The 19082-nt window shown below is 44.8% G+C and overlaps 1 protein-coding gene across 6 annotated transcripts in view; it reads left to right on the top strand.

Moving 5' to 3' along the window:
- The window catches only part of psda (pleckstrin and Sec7 domain containing a), a 46284-nt gene that overhangs the window by 1196 nt on the left and 26006 nt on the right, over positions 1 to 19082 (top strand). The window contains exons 2-10 of one of the 6 annotated variants that reach the window (XM_037123605.1): positions 2060 to 2107; positions 2358 to 2876; positions 3278 to 3786; positions 9488 to 12074; positions 13334 to 13442; positions 15315 to 15586; positions 15667 to 15941; positions 16140 to 16374; positions 16465 to 16724. In XM_037123605.1, coding sequence (XP_036979500.1) covers positions 9645 to 12074; positions 13334 to 13442; positions 15315 to 15586; positions 15667 to 15941; positions 16140 to 16374; positions 16465 to 16724 — 3581 coding nt within the window. In that variant the 5' untranslated portion in view covers positions 2060 to 2107; positions 2358 to 2876; positions 3278 to 3786; positions 9488 to 9644. Of the gene's footprint in view, positions 1 to 2059; positions 2108 to 2357; positions 2877 to 3277; positions 3787 to 9487; positions 12075 to 13333; positions 13452 to 15314; positions 15587 to 15666; positions 15942 to 16139; positions 16375 to 16464; positions 16725 to 19082 lie in introns of those variants that run through there. The other 5 variants (XM_037123604.1, XM_037123607.1, XM_037123606.1 and 2 more) reach the window with 5 other exon arrangements.

Here is a 19082-nt window from a genome sequence, read left to right as displayed (position 1 = left end):
CTCGCCTCATTATCTGTTGTATTTATCCATAAATTGATATTTTTCTGCTCAATATTTTATCAGTTGGTCTTTAAAATGCTCGGGACATATTACCAGGCTGAAGTGATGTCATCAAATTACTGTTATATTTTATGCTACAATTTTTGATTACTGGCAACAATTTTGATGATCAGTTACACATTTAAGTAACTGATCAGGCGAAAACCACAAAGTGTTTTTGGTTTTATATCTTTTGGAGCTTTAAATCTTTTGGATCTGGACAGATGATTGAACCAGACAAACAGATGAAGATGAGTTTGACTCACTGAACTGAAGTCTGTAGCAGAATCACTGAGACGTTAAAGGATCAGTCTGCTGTTTTATACGTTTCAGCAGACGCACAGAAACAAAGCAGCCGTGTGTTCATCAGCTCAACGCGTCCTGTCTCCGAGCAGAGGACGCGCTACCAAGACTGCACGAGACGCATCGTCGGTCAAAGTTTGTCACCATCGTCACGATGTCGCCATTCGGCCGCCGTGTTTGAGTGTCTGAGTTGTTATTGTGACTTCAGTCGTGAAATCGTTCTTATGATTATTGGGTCAGAACGTAAACAGAAACACTGAGTGCTGTGGATGGTGTGTGTGCCGAGTACAGATCCACTAGTGTGTGTTCAGTGTGGCTCGTTGACGAGTTTTAATGGAGGACATGAGACCGACGTGTTTACTTTGAGGAAAATGATCTCATATGAATACATGTGGTGGAGTTAAAATGCCACATCAGCATAAATACAGACACAGTACAGATAAACTGTCCGTCCAAGGAGCACCTGAATGCAGAATTTCTAGATTCATCCGCTGTTGAAAATAGTCCCCAATCATGTTTTTAAAAATTAACATCTTCAAAAGGAACCAATGAGACAAAGTGTTGAGAGGCTTCTGTGCTTCCTCGTGATTAATCTAATGACTCATAAACATGTTTCAGTGTTTTGTTGTGTTTGGGCAGAAGCCAAAATCTTATTTATATTCACATGTTTGTTTATGTGAAAATATGACGACATTAATCCCTGAAGAGAATCCTGAAGAAGAAACTAAACTTCAGGACGGAACAATCTGACAGTAACCTTCGTCTTCGTATGAAAAACAAAAGTCAACATGACTCCTCGATAAACCTGAACTTATTTCAACACAAGATCAAGAGGTACAGAATAATCTTCCAGCACCAAAGTTATTTTACTGCCGACAGCAGGAGGTTAGAGGTTCTCATGAGACCGTCAGAACAAACCGGCACAAACGACAATCACAGTCACGTCCTCACAAATGTTACACATTCACTTCAGTTCAGACTGTGAATATGTTGCACATGAAACACTGAACTCACCACGTCACTGTAAATATGAACTGTGGATAACTCAGCCTGTAAATAATATAAATCCACATTAATAACAGTTTTATTAACTGATTGGTAATTACTCCAACATCAAACAAACTGGATTCAGACTCCTACAAGTGTGAAAATGTGATGACGAGCGCTCACAGACGAGATGATGTCGACACTGTCAACTCTGTCAGGACACGACGGACATTTTTTAAAACCTTCATGTTCAACTGTTATACTTCAGCAGTTTAAACCCAAAAACTGCTTAATGGAGAAAACAGCTGATGACTGACAGGAAACACAGAGGGAGGACACAGCCTCTGTACGTGGAGGACAGCCTCTGTACGTGGAGGACAGCCTCTGTACGTGGAGGACAGCCTCTGTACGTGGAGGACAGCCTCTGTACGTGGAGGACAGCTTCTGTACGTGGAGGACAGCCTCTGTACGTGGAGGACAGCCTCTGTACGTGGAGGACAGCCTCTGTACGTGGAGGACAGCTTCTGTACGTGGAGGACAGCTTTAAATTGGGACATCATTAAATAAGTCCATGAGGGAAGTGGACATAAAATAAGACTGTTGGTTGATTCAGGAGGACACATGCTGCTAGACAGTTGGACATGTTGTTTATTGAGTAGCAGAAGAAGAAGAAGAAGAAGAGACAGTTTGTGTTGCTTTAATTTGATCTGATCTTCTTCTCTCCTCTCAGACTTCCTGTTGGCAGCAGTCCTGTTTGACTCCGCCCCCAGGAACTCAGGTACTGCAATACACACACACACACACACACACACACACAAACACACACACGGAGCTTTTCATGCAGAAGTTCTCAGAATATATTTAATGTGCAGAAATAATCACGCAGGATTTGCGTTTAACATAAATACGTTAATGTTATGTGTTGGATGAACAATATGAACGATATGAATTTCTGTCAGCTGATAACTGATATGAGAAGAGACGATGTTCCGTTATTGATCCCTGCTGGTGAAATTCAATCATCACAGCAGCTGAAGGGAGCAAACAGCAGATGCTACAGACGGAGTCAGCAGGAGTATAATAATAATCCATAATAATCCATCTGATACGTCTCTGTTTGGTGCTGGATTCTCCTCTCAGAAGGCTGTAACTGTCTTCATTAACACAAAATGGAGGAAACTAATGATGTGAGTTGAAAATGTGAAACCAGTCAGACGGTCTGAGATGTGACGGGAGCTCAGCGGCCTCAGGACGGCAGAGACACTGACCTTTGATTCACAGCTTGAGAGTAAAGAGAGAAAAGCGATCTGATGACAGTCTGTTGGTGAGAAGTCAGTCTGGTTATTTTCTCCACCTGGAACTGGAACAAATAATAAACCTGGTCTGGAGTTACATCGTCACACGTTAGCTGACCAGGGATCAGCCAGAATTTCATCAATCTAAGGAACGGATGAAGCGGTGAACTCATCCAGAGATACACCCGGCGTCACTATTTTCTGAAGGAGAAGAAGAAGAAACGGGAAACACGAGAAGCTGCAGAGACGCCGGTGAGAACACGTTCAGATCTGATCACTGAGTTTATGTTTGAATACAGAAGCTTTATTTTACACGTCTGCACATTAAGATATGTTACATGTCTTTAATATCAGAGAGAAAGATCTTCACTGACTGATAAACAAACTACAACACAGTTTATACTGCTTCGCTTTGTTTATATGTGGCGGACCCTGCCGCCTTATATAATAGGTTGTAAATATTAGTTTAGTTGTGACTCTGGATTTCCTCTCTAAACTACACAGACAGTGAAGTAACCACAAACACTCATCTGCAAGTGTGTTGTGACATCACTGTTGTGACATCACAGTTGGGGGCGTGTTCAACAGAGTTCACTGTGTTTTATTGTTTTTTATCAGTCTGTCTCTAATTCCATGTTTGTCCTTTACCACAGGTCCAGTGTCCTGATACTGGACGGGTCTGAACCTACACACACACACACACACACACACACACACACACACACACACACAAATCAGCTGTGTGTGTGCTGCCATCTGTCAGAGTGGCTCATCATTGGCTGATGGCAGCAGGTCTGCAGGCAGCAGAGGATGTGATTGGCTGGCAGGCTGCCCAGAAGAAGGGGCGGGGACATCAGCTGATTGATTGAGATCGGAAATGGAGGAGGATGGGGGAGGGAGGAGGAGGAGGAAGAGGAGGAACTGGAGGAGGAGGAAGAGGAGGAGCCGGGGGAGGAGAAGCTGAGTGGAGTCTGTAAATCCACGATGAGCCGGCTCTGCTGCAGACAGCAAGTGTTCCCGGAGAGAGAGAGGACGATCGAACGAGGTTACTCCATAACACAGAGAGCGAGAGAGGGACGGGACGAGCGAGGCAGAGGAGGTTACCACGGCAACTCAGGAGACGTTGCTGCAGCGGCGGTGAGGACAGCAGGAGGACACACAGGTAAGGTTACAGCTGTGTGTGTCGGCACATGTCTGCATACGTGTGGCTTCATAAGTGTGTGCGTGTGTGTGTGTGTGGATTGAGCAGTGCATGCTGGGAGGGGGGTTGTTGGGGGAATCCTATTAGCAGAGTCCAGGAAAAGTAGGGCTAACTGTGTGCTTATCAGTCTGACACACACACACACACACACCTGCAGAGTGACTTCAGGATGTTTTTCATATTTTCTCTTTGAGGGTTTGAATGAAGTTCAGCTGACTCAGTGGTTCGTCTTTTAGTGACGTGTCTGTAAACTGAGAGCAGAGTTCAACGAGAGATAAAACTCAGCCGACAAGTTTCACCGACCGAAACTATCAGCTGATTAACTGATCGGACTTTAAAGGAACAGTTCAACCAAATATGTACAACTCAGTCCTCCTCTCCTCCTCCTGATGATATAAAGTCAGGTGAAGTGTTGTAGTCCACAGAACAGTTCTGGAGACTTGATTTAAAACAGAGAAACGACCACAGAAACATCAGATGTCTCCATCAGCTCGTCAGCTGTGATCACAGTCTGCAGCAGAGAACACATCACTAACTGACCTCAGACCAGATTTAACCCTTTATTAACTAAAGGTACTTGGAGTGGAGGTGTAAAATAACAGGAAATGGAAATACTCAAGTGAAGTACCTTAAAATTGTACTTGAGTAAAAGTACTTAGTTACATTCCATCATTGTTATTAACTCCTATTTTATAGACTAAACTTGAATTGATTAATTGATAAAATGATAAATAGATGAATCAGTGGTGGGAACAGTGATGTAAAGAAACCTGCTCACAGGTTAAAACCAGTGGATTTGTTAATGGAGTCTGGTTACCCACAATGCAACAGTCAGCAGAACTGGAAGAGTTTAAATCAGGGGTCACCAAACTTTTTGAAACTACCAGTTTGATACACTCTTCTGAAATAACACATTTGTTCAGTTTGCCTTCAGTTATTTATGATTAATGATCTCTCACAATAATCATCAACAATGACTTAAGGTGGGAAACAGATAATATCAATATTCAGTTTTCATTTTTAGAACAGGCTGCTCACGGGCACCGTGTTGGTGACTTCTGGTCTAAAGTTTTCCTTCTTGCATGTAATATTGATCCGTTAGATTCGTCTGTCGTCTCCTGTGGGGGAATAAAACCAACACAACAATCTGAGAAGCAGAAATACTAGAAACAAGTTGTTTTTGTTGACAGACTGTCGTCCAGGAACAGCAGAAAGATGGAAACAGTTAACCAGACAGAAAATGATCACCAGTATTAACTGGCGTGTCTGAAAGGTTACAGAAGGAAAGTGTGTAATCTGTAGTTCTGGTGTTGTGAAGTGGGTCGAAGTCGCCCTGCAGGAATCTGTCCTGATGCTTCTCAGCTGTTTGTGCCTCAACTCTCTCTGATTGGTCACAGTTTATAGATGTTTTCATTGTCTCACTTGCCTCTCTTCCTCGCTCTGTATCTGCCCTGGTTACTGATGTCCTACATTTCCCAGAATCCCTTCTGACAGTCCAGGTCATGCTGGTTCAGATCAGTTTACAGTGAAGCAAGTGAAGACGAGTGAGCAGCGTGTTGTTCCTGGTGTTGTCAGTGTAAACAGGAAGTGACTGATCAGATGTGAACAGATGTTCTCCTCACTGACAGAAAGATGATTTCATGAAGTAAACAGCACGTCTCTGATGGTTTCACACTCAACAAACATTCAGTCTGCACTTTGACTTCGTTCATTACATTCCTGTTTGCTAGCTGAGTGTCACAGTGAAGCTCTCAGGATCACATCCGGCTCCTTTTTGAAGGTCATCAGATTAAATTAAGCGTGATGGTGATGAGGCCTGATGTGTGAGCAGCTAAACTCAATCAACACTGAGAGACTCTGCACAGGGTCGACTCGGTCCGACGGCTCGGCTGCATCTTCTTCTTCTTCTGCTCTGATTTTTTTTACCGAGTATAAAGCAGAAAGAGATGTTGGGGAGATTCCCAGTAATGGATATTTTCAGTCTTTTGTTAAACGTTAAAATCCTGCCTCAGTACTCATTTTTGTCATAGTTCGACTAATATCCAAGTTCTGTCAGGGTCTAATATTTTATTCGACGCTGATTAATTTTGATAAATGTAGTAAAGAAAATCAGGCTAACATGTTTGTGTTCTCCTGTTGCGTCGCTCCAGTTTTTCTGTATCTGTATTTTTTGGATGTATTTTCAAAATATTAAAGTTAATGTGAAACTCATCCATACCAGTGGCCTAGGAGTACGTTTTTCCAATATGAAGTAGACTACAGATCAGCTGACGTCACTTAGTGACCGAACATGCTGGGATGATAAGTGACCGGAGCAAAGATTTTAGAGTGCGGAGTGATACGAAATACGTGAATCAGAGGCAAAAAGGCCACTTTCCTTGACAACGGTCAAATATGCTTAGCAGCAGTCAAATATACAAAATAAATGACCACCGAACGTTGGGAAGGTTCATTCAAGTGAATGGAGCGTTCTACAATATTAAGAAGAGCCGTGTGATAAATGATTATAAACTGTCAGCAGGTTTATAATGACAGGGGGACACCTGGGAAAACATACCAACGTCATCATCATGATGTCACCGTCACGCCTCTTTAGGAGCCACAGCGCCGGCTTTCTGTGTGAATTACACGGCAGTTCGTCTTTAAGGCAGCGCTGCATCGCTCTGTGGAGCGAATAATGGCGGAGAATTGGCGAACCGCCGCTGCGGAGATAATGCAGCGTTGATGTGTAAAAAGGGCTACTGATGGTGGCGGCTGCCATGCAAGACCAGAACATCAGGAGCACTGTGGGGTTCAGTATCTTGCCCAAGGACACTCGACATGCAAACCAGGGGAATTGAACCAGCGACCTTTCCATAACAAGATGCTGGCTCTACCCTGACCCACAGCCGGCGAAAAAAGTTGGAGGAAGAGCTGCAGCAGAATATGATCAGCAGCCATTTTGATATTTTTATTGTTTAACAAAATGTGAGTTTATCAGATGTGACACTTTCGCAGGCAGGCAGGCAGACAATTTTCATTTTATATATATATATATATATATATATATATATATATATATATATATATATATATATATATATATATATATATATACATATACATATACATATATATATATATATATATATATACATATACATATACATATACATATATATATACATATACATATATATATATATATATATATATATATATATATATATATACATATACATATATATATATATATATATATATATATATATATATACATATACATATATATATATATATATATATATATATATACATATATATATATATATATATATATATATATATATATATATGTATATATATATATATATATACATATATATATGTATATATATACATATACATATATATATATATATATATATATATATATATATATATATATATATATATATATATATATATATATATATATATATATATATATATATATATATATATATATATATATATATATATATAATGAAACGAAACTTCTTTTGGTTCAGTTTGTTAACATTTCAGATGAAATGCTGGAAATAGTTAAAGTGCACTGAAGCACTGACACAGAATGAAACATAATGAGAATAAATCGCCTCATAGTTTTGCACTTTGAGGTGTGTGTGTGTGTGTGTGTGTGTGTGGTGTTTTCATGTGACTTCAGTCTCCTCATGATCTAAACCGCTGACCTCCTTCTGAGGATGATTTCTGCAGTTTTACTGTAAAACCTGGAATAGACGAGCAGTGAGACTCGGAGGGAAATGTTAGACAAATCTGACGGCAGAGAGCAGAAATAGAGCAAATCAACAGCGAACAGAGAATGTGAGGTAGGTCAGATTTACTAACTGATGAAGAAAGAACTGTCGGATGTGAGAGTTTTTGTTGGTTTAACCTGCAGATCAGACACTTGTGTGACGGCTGTTCTCACCTGAACTCCAAGCTGCTTTCCTCTTCTATTAATAGACGAATCAAACTGTGCGACTTGGCGCCTGCTCGCCACACGTTACCACACCTCCTGAAAGACCTCACAACTTCTGTAAGCACCCCTAGAACTAAGCTGGGGGCTATCTTTAAAAATATCAGTATCTTTACCTTGACTTCGATAATGTTCCTGAATGAAACCAATTTTGTTTTAACAAAGCATCACATGACACGTACATGTGGTGAGAAGGCCACAGGACAGCCGATCACCAGCACTGATGGAAACGTGCTTCATGTTTATTGGCTGACTGACGCTGATGAACTGACATTTGTTTGATACTCTGTAGTATCGACCGGTGCCATACGTATAAAAGTTTGATACCCAGCAGATTCTCCACAGTGACACTGAAAGGACTCATACAACATCCTGTAGGGAACACAGAGAATACTCAATGATCATTAGAACCTCTTAGAGCATTTTAAAGTACTAGATCCTTCTCAGTGTCCACTCCAACTTAAAGCACCTCTAGCACATATTAAACAACCCCAAAGCCTCCTTAGTGACCACAAGAACCCTTTTGAATGATATCTAAAAAAAACCCTTGGGGCAAACTAGAACCTCCATAAGGACCACTGGAACCTCTTCAGAGGCACTCAAACCAAGAAGTTATGCAACTAATGTCACTGGATCTGTACCAAGATCTGTCCAAGATAATTCAGACCAATTAAGAGGATCCTGTTGTCTAGAGCTGTGTAAATGACCCTCAATCCTCCTTTGTGACCGCAACACCATCTTAAAGAACCCCTAGAACTTGTTTAGTTTCTCTTGATAATGTAGGAGTTAACGAGTTGATGCGGGGGCTCTAGGCTGTATCATTACCCCATCTGCAACAAACACTGTATTTGGACTTGGTTCCAATTGATCAGTCATTGTCACTGTGCTGCTTTCATTCTGAACTTCCGGGAGCTACTCTGTCAAACTGTTTAATAGATATGCATTAAACTAAATTCACCAGATCTCTGGCACTCAACAGACGATGCTTTGAATGTGAATGTAGTGTTTGAACTGAAAGCTGTGAATGAACAAAGTCCTCGTCTAGTCCAGGTTTGCTCGAAACTTTCTCAAAATTAAACAAACTATCTTCAAAACTGTAACTGATTAAACGAGCATCTATTCCCACATTTACTTGTTAAACACTACAGATGTGACAGTACGCTGTGTTTGACTTGACTTCCATCTCTGATCAATAAAACATGAGAGGTTTTAGATTTCTGATTGTGGCTGTTTGTCTCTGGTCCGAGGACTCTAGCTGACCTACATAGGAGGGTCACAGAGGACACGAAGTGTCGAGGGCCAAACTTCATCATTGTCCACAGGTTTTAAGGCTCGTTGGGTGGAAAGCCTCAATTAGTTACACTGAGAACATGGGAATGACCTTTATTGTTGTCACTTTGCAAGTACTCCAGAGACAACTACACTTTGCCACCTCTAACTTATCAGCCACAGCAGATTATTTTACAACACAAACCTGTATGTGTTTGAATGTGAGACTAAATGACCTGACAAGTTGAGAGTGGCTGGACTTTGACTGTATGTCATGAAAAGGGGGTCATGTGATCTTGACAAAAATATCTTTGCGAATGTCTGTAATTGATATTTGATTGAATATTAACTTCTCTATAATTCTAACGTTGTCTCTGTTTCTGCATCCTGATGCAGGTTGAAGACATGATGAGAAGATGGAGGACACACCTGGTAGTCCAGTTCCACCTCTGATCCTCATCCTTGATTGGGTACCTGGAGGTCAAAGGATCCTTTGTACAAATAGTGAAGGCTCAAAGAAAAAGGAAGACATTTAGGTGACTAAGGTGTCAAAATGGTGTCAAACGCAGGTAAAGTCCTCCACCTGTATGTTGAGGTGAGGTCTGTTGATGAGGAGGAAGGGAAGGTGCCAGAAGATCGGACTGGTCACCTGATGCTCCCGTGCCCAGACGTCCTCCCTCACTCTCAGAGGAGCTCCACCCGCTCCAGCCCCAACCGCAGTCCGGATCTTTCTCCAGTCTCTCAGCACCGTAGCGGGGTTGGAGGACACAGTTTATCTGCTCCTAAGTCCTCCTCCAGGCACACAGTCAGCTTTCAACTTGCAAACCCTGATGCAACAGGGTCTCCCACCCAGGTCCAGCGGCAGGATGTGTCGTATGACAGTTTTGGTCAGCTGCTCCGTGTCCTTGCACCTGCAATGACCAGTCCAGGCCAGTGTGGCTCACTTGGACCCTCCCGTCCCTCTGACATGGATCCCTACCAGGGGAGAGTGCTTACCTCACCATCTTCCACTTCATCTGGGAGGCTGACTGTACCCTCCACACCCACCAACCACAGCTTGTCCTATGAGGTCCCAGAGGTGGGGGGTGAGGAGGGGAAGACATCTGTGGTGTCCTATGGCTACATAGAGAAGTCTAATGTTCACAGCTTCAGGGGGCGCCGTACCTCAGTGTGCCAGAGTGAGTTGGACCATCCTCTGAACAGAATGGAGGGGCAGCTGCTGCCCAACCATCTCCGGAAGAGGCTGAGCGACCCAGTGTGGTACAATGGTCAGCCAGGGCAGGGCGAACCTTACCCCAGTCACCCCTACCCGTCTCAGAATCAGTCTCCACGTGGCTCACCTTACATGCAGAGAGCTACAGCGGATGCAGTTGCCAGAGATGCCACCTACAGGGCCTTGGAGGAGTTTGGATCCCCAGAACTCAGGCGTAGATTTGCTGGTCACAGCCCAGAGAACTGCAGCCCAACCCTGCCACGGCACTACCAGTATCCTCGCTGCCGGTCCTGGGCCGGGTCTCCTGTCCTGCCCCGTAACACCCTCACCCTACCGTCCAAGACCCAGCTGCTGGGGCTAGATAAGGGCGTCTGCCGTGGTTCACTGAATGGACTACCTAGAAGTCCTGCCTCTGACCAACTATGTGCCCACTCAGGGTACTCCACCCAATCAGTGGCTCCACCCTCTCATTTCCCGCCCCAGAGCTACCAGAGGCCATGGGTGGGGGACGAGAGCCCCAGGTTATCCAGCAAGTTTCATCCTCCTTTACCGGCAGGGAGACCCACAGACATCCAACATGAGATCCCAGCACACCACTACCCCACCAGCATTCACTCTAGGACTGGCTATCAAGTTATTGGGAACCCCCAACACACTATTAAGACTAGCTATGGTGCTCACATCCCCAACACCAGCCAAAATGCTGCAGACAGTATACACTACAGTGCTGATCATAACTTGACAAACAAGACTCACTATAATTCGTCACGCTGCAGCAGTAGAGCCAGTGACACCGTCAGCCAAACCAATGGAAGGAGAAGCATCTCCCCATCCTCAAATGCTGAGATGGCTTCTAAGTTGGCTGTGGAGGCTGCCAAACTGTCCACCGTCTTTGCAGACAGACGAACTCCCTCTCCAACTTCGTCTCAAGCAGAGTCACTGAGGTCAGAGAGTCCAAAGACAGGAGGGCCATTCCTGAGAGAATCACAACCTTATGCCACTCTTCACAGACAAAACTCCCCTGAGCCTTCGCAGGCTGACAAACAGAACCACAGATCCAAAACAGATAAACCAATCCCTCAGACCAGACCGGGACGTGTCTCACCTCTTCTATCCCAGAAAGGCCTGTCTTTACCAGCATCACCAGCCATGCCTGCTAGGTTGCACCGTGCAGCCACCTCTCAGTCACCAGTCCTGGACCCACGGCACCAACATGGGTCATCACTTACCAAGGACACGTCATCCCTGCACCGCTACCAGCCACCACAGTTCACTGGGCACCATAAATCACCTGGCATGGAGCTGAAGCAGTATGATCACCTCTTTGACAGATCACCAGGAGACAGCCCTGAACTCTCTAAGAGGCTTCTCTCCGGCCAAAACACAGAGGCTCTGTCTGTGAGCTCGGCCTCCAGGCACCAGGAGTGGAGGGAGACCGGATCAGTACACCATGGAGACAAACTCTGTGAAGAAAGCTACAGACAGTCGAGAGTTCACCCTCCAAGCAAAGAGGAGTATCGCAGCAAAGTTGGGGTAGATAAAGGAGTAAAGATGTCAGTTCAGGGGTACCAGACACCAGTTATCAGCCTGTCCAAGGATCAGAGAGAGGAGGTTCAAGATCACAGCATGGCTGCTGGGACGTCCTCTCAAAGCTCCAGTGGGGTAACAGGCAGCATGGGAGACAGTTCCCCGCTGGATCGAAACAGTCCGTCACTTGAAACCTCAAGCCAGTCCAGCCATGACACAGCAGACACCGGCTCAGGGATACAGGTCGGCTGGACGGGAGGGTGGTCTGGGTTTGGGTTAATGTGTATGAGGAAGTAATTTAGACGGTGTGTATGTTTCCATCATGTAATTATATATTGTAACCTATCCAATCAAAAAACAATAAATATGTAACAGAAATCCAAATTCTTTTAATCTTGTGGCATTTCAATCATCAAAGTATCTGAGCAGTAAAATATGAAAAACGACCAACAGCTTCACCTCCCATGAAGCTTTACTAAAAGAGGAAACCTGGTCCACGGAAACACCCAACGCAGATGCTTCAAGCTGTGCAAGATCTACATCCTGTGTCACTGTGTTCTGAAAGGTGTCACCTGAAACTTGTCACGCAATGCAAGTGTGAGCTGTAGTCTGAGCGTTCAACCTTCAGGCGCATTGTTTGGCTTCTGAGCAGTTTGACGGAGCCTGAGCTGAACATCTGTTGTCTGTCTGTCTCTCTCTTTCTCTCTGTGCAGGAGGTTCACATTTCTTTATAGACACATAGTTTATTTGGAAATGCTCTGATTAGCTTTCTAGCACCACTGGCTCTTGTTAGCTCCACCTGTATGTAGAAGCGGATGTTGAATCTGTTCACTCGGGACTCACTGAGCCAGATGTCGTCATTTATGTTTGTGTACTTGCGTGGACCATGTTTCTACTGTTATGAATCGATGGGACAAAACATTTTCAAATGCCTCAAAGCTGCTGTAAGCATCATCAGCGTTTCATCTACCTTCCTGTCTGTTGTAAGTTATCAGACCCTCCTCTCTACGTCACCACGTGGACGTGGAGCAGAAGTCACTAGACACGGCAGCAAACAGGAGGATCCTGCTCCTGGACAGGACCGCCTCTTTATGTAGTTCTCTGTCCTGATTGGATGACGTGGGCAGAGATACCAAAACAATGTCTTTTCCCTTATACTGCGTGAGCAGGAGAGACATGAGCTACTGTTGTGTAGCTGTGCAGTGACGCTCACAGCAGCTGAGACAGTGTGATGAAGCTGTTCTCTGATGGTATGACAGATCTGTACACTCTCGTCAGTCCTGCTGTCCTGAAGGCCTGAGAGACCTTTTTAAAAGTTAGATAACATATTAATCATTTTTCAGTGGAGGTCAAACAAGTGTTCACTAATTGATTTTACAACAGTTTTCTATGATTGTGTTACGCAGTGGACAAAACACTGTCAACGCAGTGTTGATGTGTAACTCCTTCTTAGTCCCTGACATGGATCTGAAACAAATATATGTTGTTCTCTCCTCCTGCAGTCGGACAGTGGCTCAGCAGCGACTCTGTCCTCGAGATCACAGAAGATCGCCCAGGCCAAGTGGGAGTTCCTGTTTGGAGGGAAGACAGAGGAGACTCGCTGCAGTAAAGGTACCGCAGGTAACATTATGACCGCATTACATCAAAAACGCTTTGAGGGAGTTCAAACGTCCACCAGAATCAAAGGTCAAAGTTCACTGAGACCTCACAAAACACACTTTGTGCCATTACTCAACGATTTCTATGATAATTGAAATAAGATCACGCTCAAAAACATCTAACGGGATAAAATGATGACGTGATGATATTCTTCCGAAAGTAGAAGTGCTGCGGCTGTTATTCACACCACAGTTTAGAAACAGCAGGAGGAACAGCAGGAGGAACAGCAGGAGGAACAGCTGGAGGAACAGCAGGAGGAACAGCTGGAGGAACAGCGGGAGGAACAGCTGGAGGAACAGGGGGAGGAACAGCGGGAGGAACAGCGGGAGGAACAGCGGGAGGAACAGCGGGAGGAACAGCAGGAGGAACAGCTGGAGGAACAGCAGGAGGAACAGCTGGAGGAACAGCTGGAGGAACAGCTGGAGGAACAGCTGGAGGAACAGCTGGAGGAACAGCAGGAGGAACAGCTGGAGGAACAGCAGGGGGAACAGCTGGGGGAACAGCAGGAGGAACAGCTGGAGGAACAGCTGGAGGAACAGCTGGAGGAACAGCAGGAGGAACAGCTGGAGGAACAGCTGGAGGAACAGGGGGAGGAACAGCAGGAGGAACAGCTGTGATTCTTGATTTTTAAATCATATTTACATTTTTGTAACAAAAAAAGGAAAAATGTAATAATTCAGAGATAAAGGGGAATAAAACTGAAGCAGCAACATGAATCCCAAATCATGGAGACAGAAAACATTTTGTTTTGACTGATATTGTACGTGTTATTTAAACTCCTCCGAGCGCTTCGTGGTGTTCAGGGACTGGACAGGAACTTCAGTACAGAAAACTGCTACATTTAAAAACACAGCAGTGTTTTATTCCCAAACCATGTCACACCTCCACCTGTGATCACACCAGCAGCAGCTTCCCTGGTGACGGTGTTATTTTCAGCTGTTTATGTCACTTTTAGCTTCCAGCGGGTTAAAGGGCCATTCCGTCTCTTCTCCTGTGTTCGGCCATGTAAACAAGCAGCTTCAGCCTCGTCTAAGCCAATTAGTTGAAGCTTACCATCAGCGAGAAAAGGTCTCACAGCACTGAGCTCTACTCACAAGTGTTACTACACACCACTACTCACTTCCTGTTCTTTATTTAGCATCATGTCTGACTGCTGTGTCTGTATGAAGACATGCGTTCTAATTAATTAATCTGATGTTATGTAATGAGTAATGTTTCCCACCTTCAGTGGAGACTTCCTCCTGCTCGCTGTTTCAGACTGATGTCCATGTGTTTGAATTAGATTGGCAGGTAAAGACGTGAGCTGATCAGTGAATAAACAAGTCCTACATATAACTGAATGCATCAATTAGTTCTACTGTTAGTTTAATAATTAAATTCAGTGTAAAAAGAAATGTGAAGCAGAATCATTTTCCTTTAACTATTTTAAACTGTTTATTTCCTCCAAATAAATAGTTGAAGTGAAGTGATTAATAATTTCACACCTGCAGGCCATGTAAATAATATGATATAAATGAATGAAACATAAAATAATGTTTTGATTAAAGTCTCTTAGATTTTGGTTAATAAACAAACAGAGACCTTTTGCACTGTAAGAAATAAACATGTCAACATATTTTTAACATTTTTTACTTTTACACTTTTGCAGATTCAAACATGGTTGATATATACAGTTTTTAGTGTTGACGGGAATGATTTATGAAACTGAAAAATCATCTGCATAGAAACGTATCTTCACTCTGTTCCTCCCAGATTTCTGTGTAAAAACTGACGTTTATGTCTTCAGACTTCAGTTAAACACAAACTTCTTCTTCTGTCTTGCAGACACTCTGTCCGACACACCTCCAACCAGCAGCTCGCCCAGCCCCACCCCTTCCTCTTCTGTCTATCTTACACTACCCAATCAGAAAAGGGGGCGGGACAACGACAGTCAAAAGTTGTCCCATCACAAGGTGCAGCAGATCGAGGTGGAACTGACCTCTAACCCCAGAGGCTCCACCCCCAAGACCGGCATCATCCGCCAGACCATCAAATACTCTGAGACGGACCTGGACGCGGTGCCGCTGCGCTGCTACAGGGAGACCGACCTGGACGAGGTGACTTCATGGAGTCAGTCTCACCTGGAATCAGAGTGGGTCCATGTTCATGTGTGATAATGATTGTGTTTATCGTGCAGGTGATGCGGGCGGAGGCCGAGGCAGCCGAGGAGGTGGACTCGGCCTTTGGGAGTAACCGCAGTGTCCTGGGAAACTCCAGCTTCAGCCCTGCTGACGCCTCCCCAAAGCCCCGCATAGGTGGGGGGAAGGAGGAGGAAGAGGAGGAGGAGGAGGAGGAGGAAGAAGATGAGGAGGAGGGAGTGGTGAGCTGGGCCAGTGTGCGGATGCTGGGAGACAAACAGAGACAGAAGGCCACCAAGGAGGAGGACGAGGTGTTCAGCCTGCTGCTGCAGGGGTGAGAGGTCAAAGGGCAGAACAACCCGTCATCAGCACCTTTAATGACGAACAGCGTTCAGGTCATGTGACCAGTTCACTCACGTTCAGTGCTGACGTGTCGTCCTGCTCTCGCTCATGTGGCTCTGTCGGGGTTGTTGAGCACGTGTTGAAGTCATGTTTATCTGTAGCTGAAGTTTGATGTTTGTTTACTTGTCAGGCCGCTGGAGGCGTCCAACAGTCATGGCGGGCTCAAGTCTCCCATCTCCATTGGCAGCCCCCGCCGGCCATCCGAAAGTAACCTCGACTCTTTCAGCCGCCATTTTGAAAGCATCATGGAGTCTCACCGGGCCAAAGGCACCTCCTACAGCAGCCTGGACAGCGTGGACCTACTGACATCTGGATCCACGTCAGTGTTCACCTTCGACCTGCCGACGCTGACCCCAGAGATCCAGGTGAGGGCGGAGCTTACAGTCGTCATCTCTGCTCTCCAGCTGCTTCCTGTCTGACTGCAGAGAGTCACGCTCATGTGTTTGTGTGTTCAGAGTCAGATCTGTGACAGCGCCAAACAGATCATCGAGCTGAGTTTCGCCCCGCTCGCCCATCCGGACCCATCTGCCCCCTCGGAGACATCTCGCTCCGAAATCACCCTCAGTGCCTCGGGGGCGGGGCTCCGCGGCGGCTCCAAAGACGACTGCGGCCCACCGGTTCGATCTAAGTCTGAGAAGGAGACGTGGCGTCGGTCCATCCTCAAAGATGGCTTCCGTAAGGCGAGCTCGGCACCGTCGCTCCACAACAACTCCAGGTGAGTCAGAGCTGAAGGTTCAGGTGTAGACCAGGGACAGGAAGTGACTGCTCCAGGTTCTGGTGTTCACCTTCATCAGGGTCAGGAGGTCCAATCACACATGGGAGAGTCCTCGCTCGTCCAAGCTGCTGCGAAGTTTAAAATGTTTTATAGACACAAGCATCAGAGTCAGAATCAGACTGAAACGTGCTGCAGTGACACGGAGCAGCCACACGATGGCACCAGAGCGCCGCCATGACATCACAGATCATGTTTACTGTGTGTGTGTGTGTGTGTGTGTATGTGTGTGTGCGTGTGTGTGTGTGTGTGTGAACGCCCCAGCTGTCAGACAACACATGTGTTTAATTATAGAGAGTCTGACGTGTAGCTGAACACACACACACACACACACACACACACACACACAGTCCTGTGTAGGTGGTCAAAGAGTGCGACTTTGTTCTGGAGCCTCTGTGAGGTTGGAAGTGGAGAACAAACCAGCGTTTGACTGGACAGAACAGATTTCTGCTGCTCTGAAACGTTCTTCAGATATTTCTGTCTGTAATTTGTTGGTTTCTGTGGCTGTGAGCTGTTTGTGTGGAGAGAAGTTAACGAGCTGAAAACTCCAACATGATGTGTGTGTGTGTTCGTACAGACAGCAGGGTGTGGCTCTCATTATGTGTTTTATGTTAAATATGCAGTCACATATAAACTTCATCCATCTGATGTTCATGTTTGTGAGAAACAAGAAGACAGAAACAGTTTTTATTAGTCAACAGACGAACATTACAGATCCATTCACTAACACACTGACTGCACCCCAACACATGAATCACCTTATTCAGATCAATAAACTCATGACAGGAAACATCCGAGTACAGTAAGAGACATCAGGGCAGCAGCTGATCACTATTATCAATCAGTCATCAATAAAGTGTCAATACATTCTGAAAAGTGTCCAGATGTTCAGTGTTCACACTGTTTCTCTGTCACATGTAACCAGCTGCTACCAACAAAGGTTGTATGTTTTTAATGAAAAGTGACTGAAATGATTCATCGTAACCACGGCAACGGCAGCTTAACTTCCTGGAGTGTGTGATGTCAGAGATTAACTGAGACAAAGAGAGACAGGCCAGGTCACGGGTCAGCTGCTGGTTCTGCAAGTCACTTTCATTCTTGTAGGATTTCTTCAGTTAGCTTCAGGTTAGCTTCAGGTTAGCTTCAGGTTAACTTCAGGTTAACTTCAGGTTAGCTTCAGGTTAACTTCAGGTTAACTGCAGGTTAACTTCAGGTTAGGGTCAGGTTAACTTCAGGTTAGCTTCAAGTTAACTTCAGGTTAGCTTCAGGTTAACTTCAGGTTAGCTTCAGGTTAACTTCAGGTTAGCTTCAGGTTAACTTCAGGTTAGCTTCAGGTTAGCGTTAGCTTCAAACTAACATGATGTGGACTCTTGTGTGGAGGATGTAACTGTCGAGACGATGTTGTCAGGTTCTATCGTCTGTCACATTTTAATGTGATGTTATGTATGTATGTATGTGTGTATGTATGTAAACATAATTATCATGAGTCCAGAGGTCCTGATGAGGATTTGGTGATCTGGATGATTAGAGAAATACCTGCTGTTGGATCCGCTGGTGTCATTGTGACTGGAGGCTCGTGGATCTGGTTTGTAGTAACTCTTGAACCTGATTGGTCCGTCTGAGAGGATCATGTTTCTCTGTGGTGGGCTTCTTCTTGATCACTTCTGCTTCCACATCCTCTCGTGTTGTGCGTTTAACCAAACCAGCAGCAGCTCTGCTCTCAGGCTGAGTCAGTGTTGCTGCTCTGCTATTACTGACTCTGGAAAGTCTGTATTTAACAACAAGTCGACATCTTATTATTCACTCCATGTCTGCGTGTCGACTCACCTCAGGAAACCTTTGTTTAGAGAGTCGTCAGTGTTTTAGTTTCAAACAGCAGAGAGTCGGTCAGGATCTCTTCAGACGTCCGCTGACTTCTGCTCGGTCTGAAAGTCCCGACATGTGGACTGTTGTCTTCACCGGATGACGGCTCGTTTCCTCACAGCTCTGAGATCAGTCCTTCCTATCTCTGTTTTTGTCTACATCTTATATCTTGTCTTTTCAAACAGGACTTGAAACGTGTCAGTACTGCTCTGTGATGATGTCACCACACAATAAGCTGCTGTCTCATGTTAGCACTGCTGTAATTACAGACACAAACCAACTGTGTGAAACGAGCTGTAGATAACTGTTGATGAGAGGATTTCTCTCATCAACAGTTGAGGTCTCAGTGAAATATATTGTGTTTCCTGTGGCTGCTTCACAATAAAAGCCCCATGTGTTTGTCCAGGTGAAGCAGCAGGACTGTTGTTTGCGTTAGCA

This window comes from Acanthopagrus latus, chromosome 15 (genome assembly GCF_904848185.1).
Source record: "Acanthopagrus latus isolate v.2019 chromosome 15, fAcaLat1.1, whole genome shotgun sequence".
Taxonomy (NCBI): domain Eukaryota; kingdom Metazoa; phylum Chordata; class Actinopteri; order Spariformes; family Sparidae; genus Acanthopagrus; species Acanthopagrus latus.
Note: the sequence above shows the minus strand (reverse complement) of the source record. Positions and strands in the feature narration are given on the sequence as shown.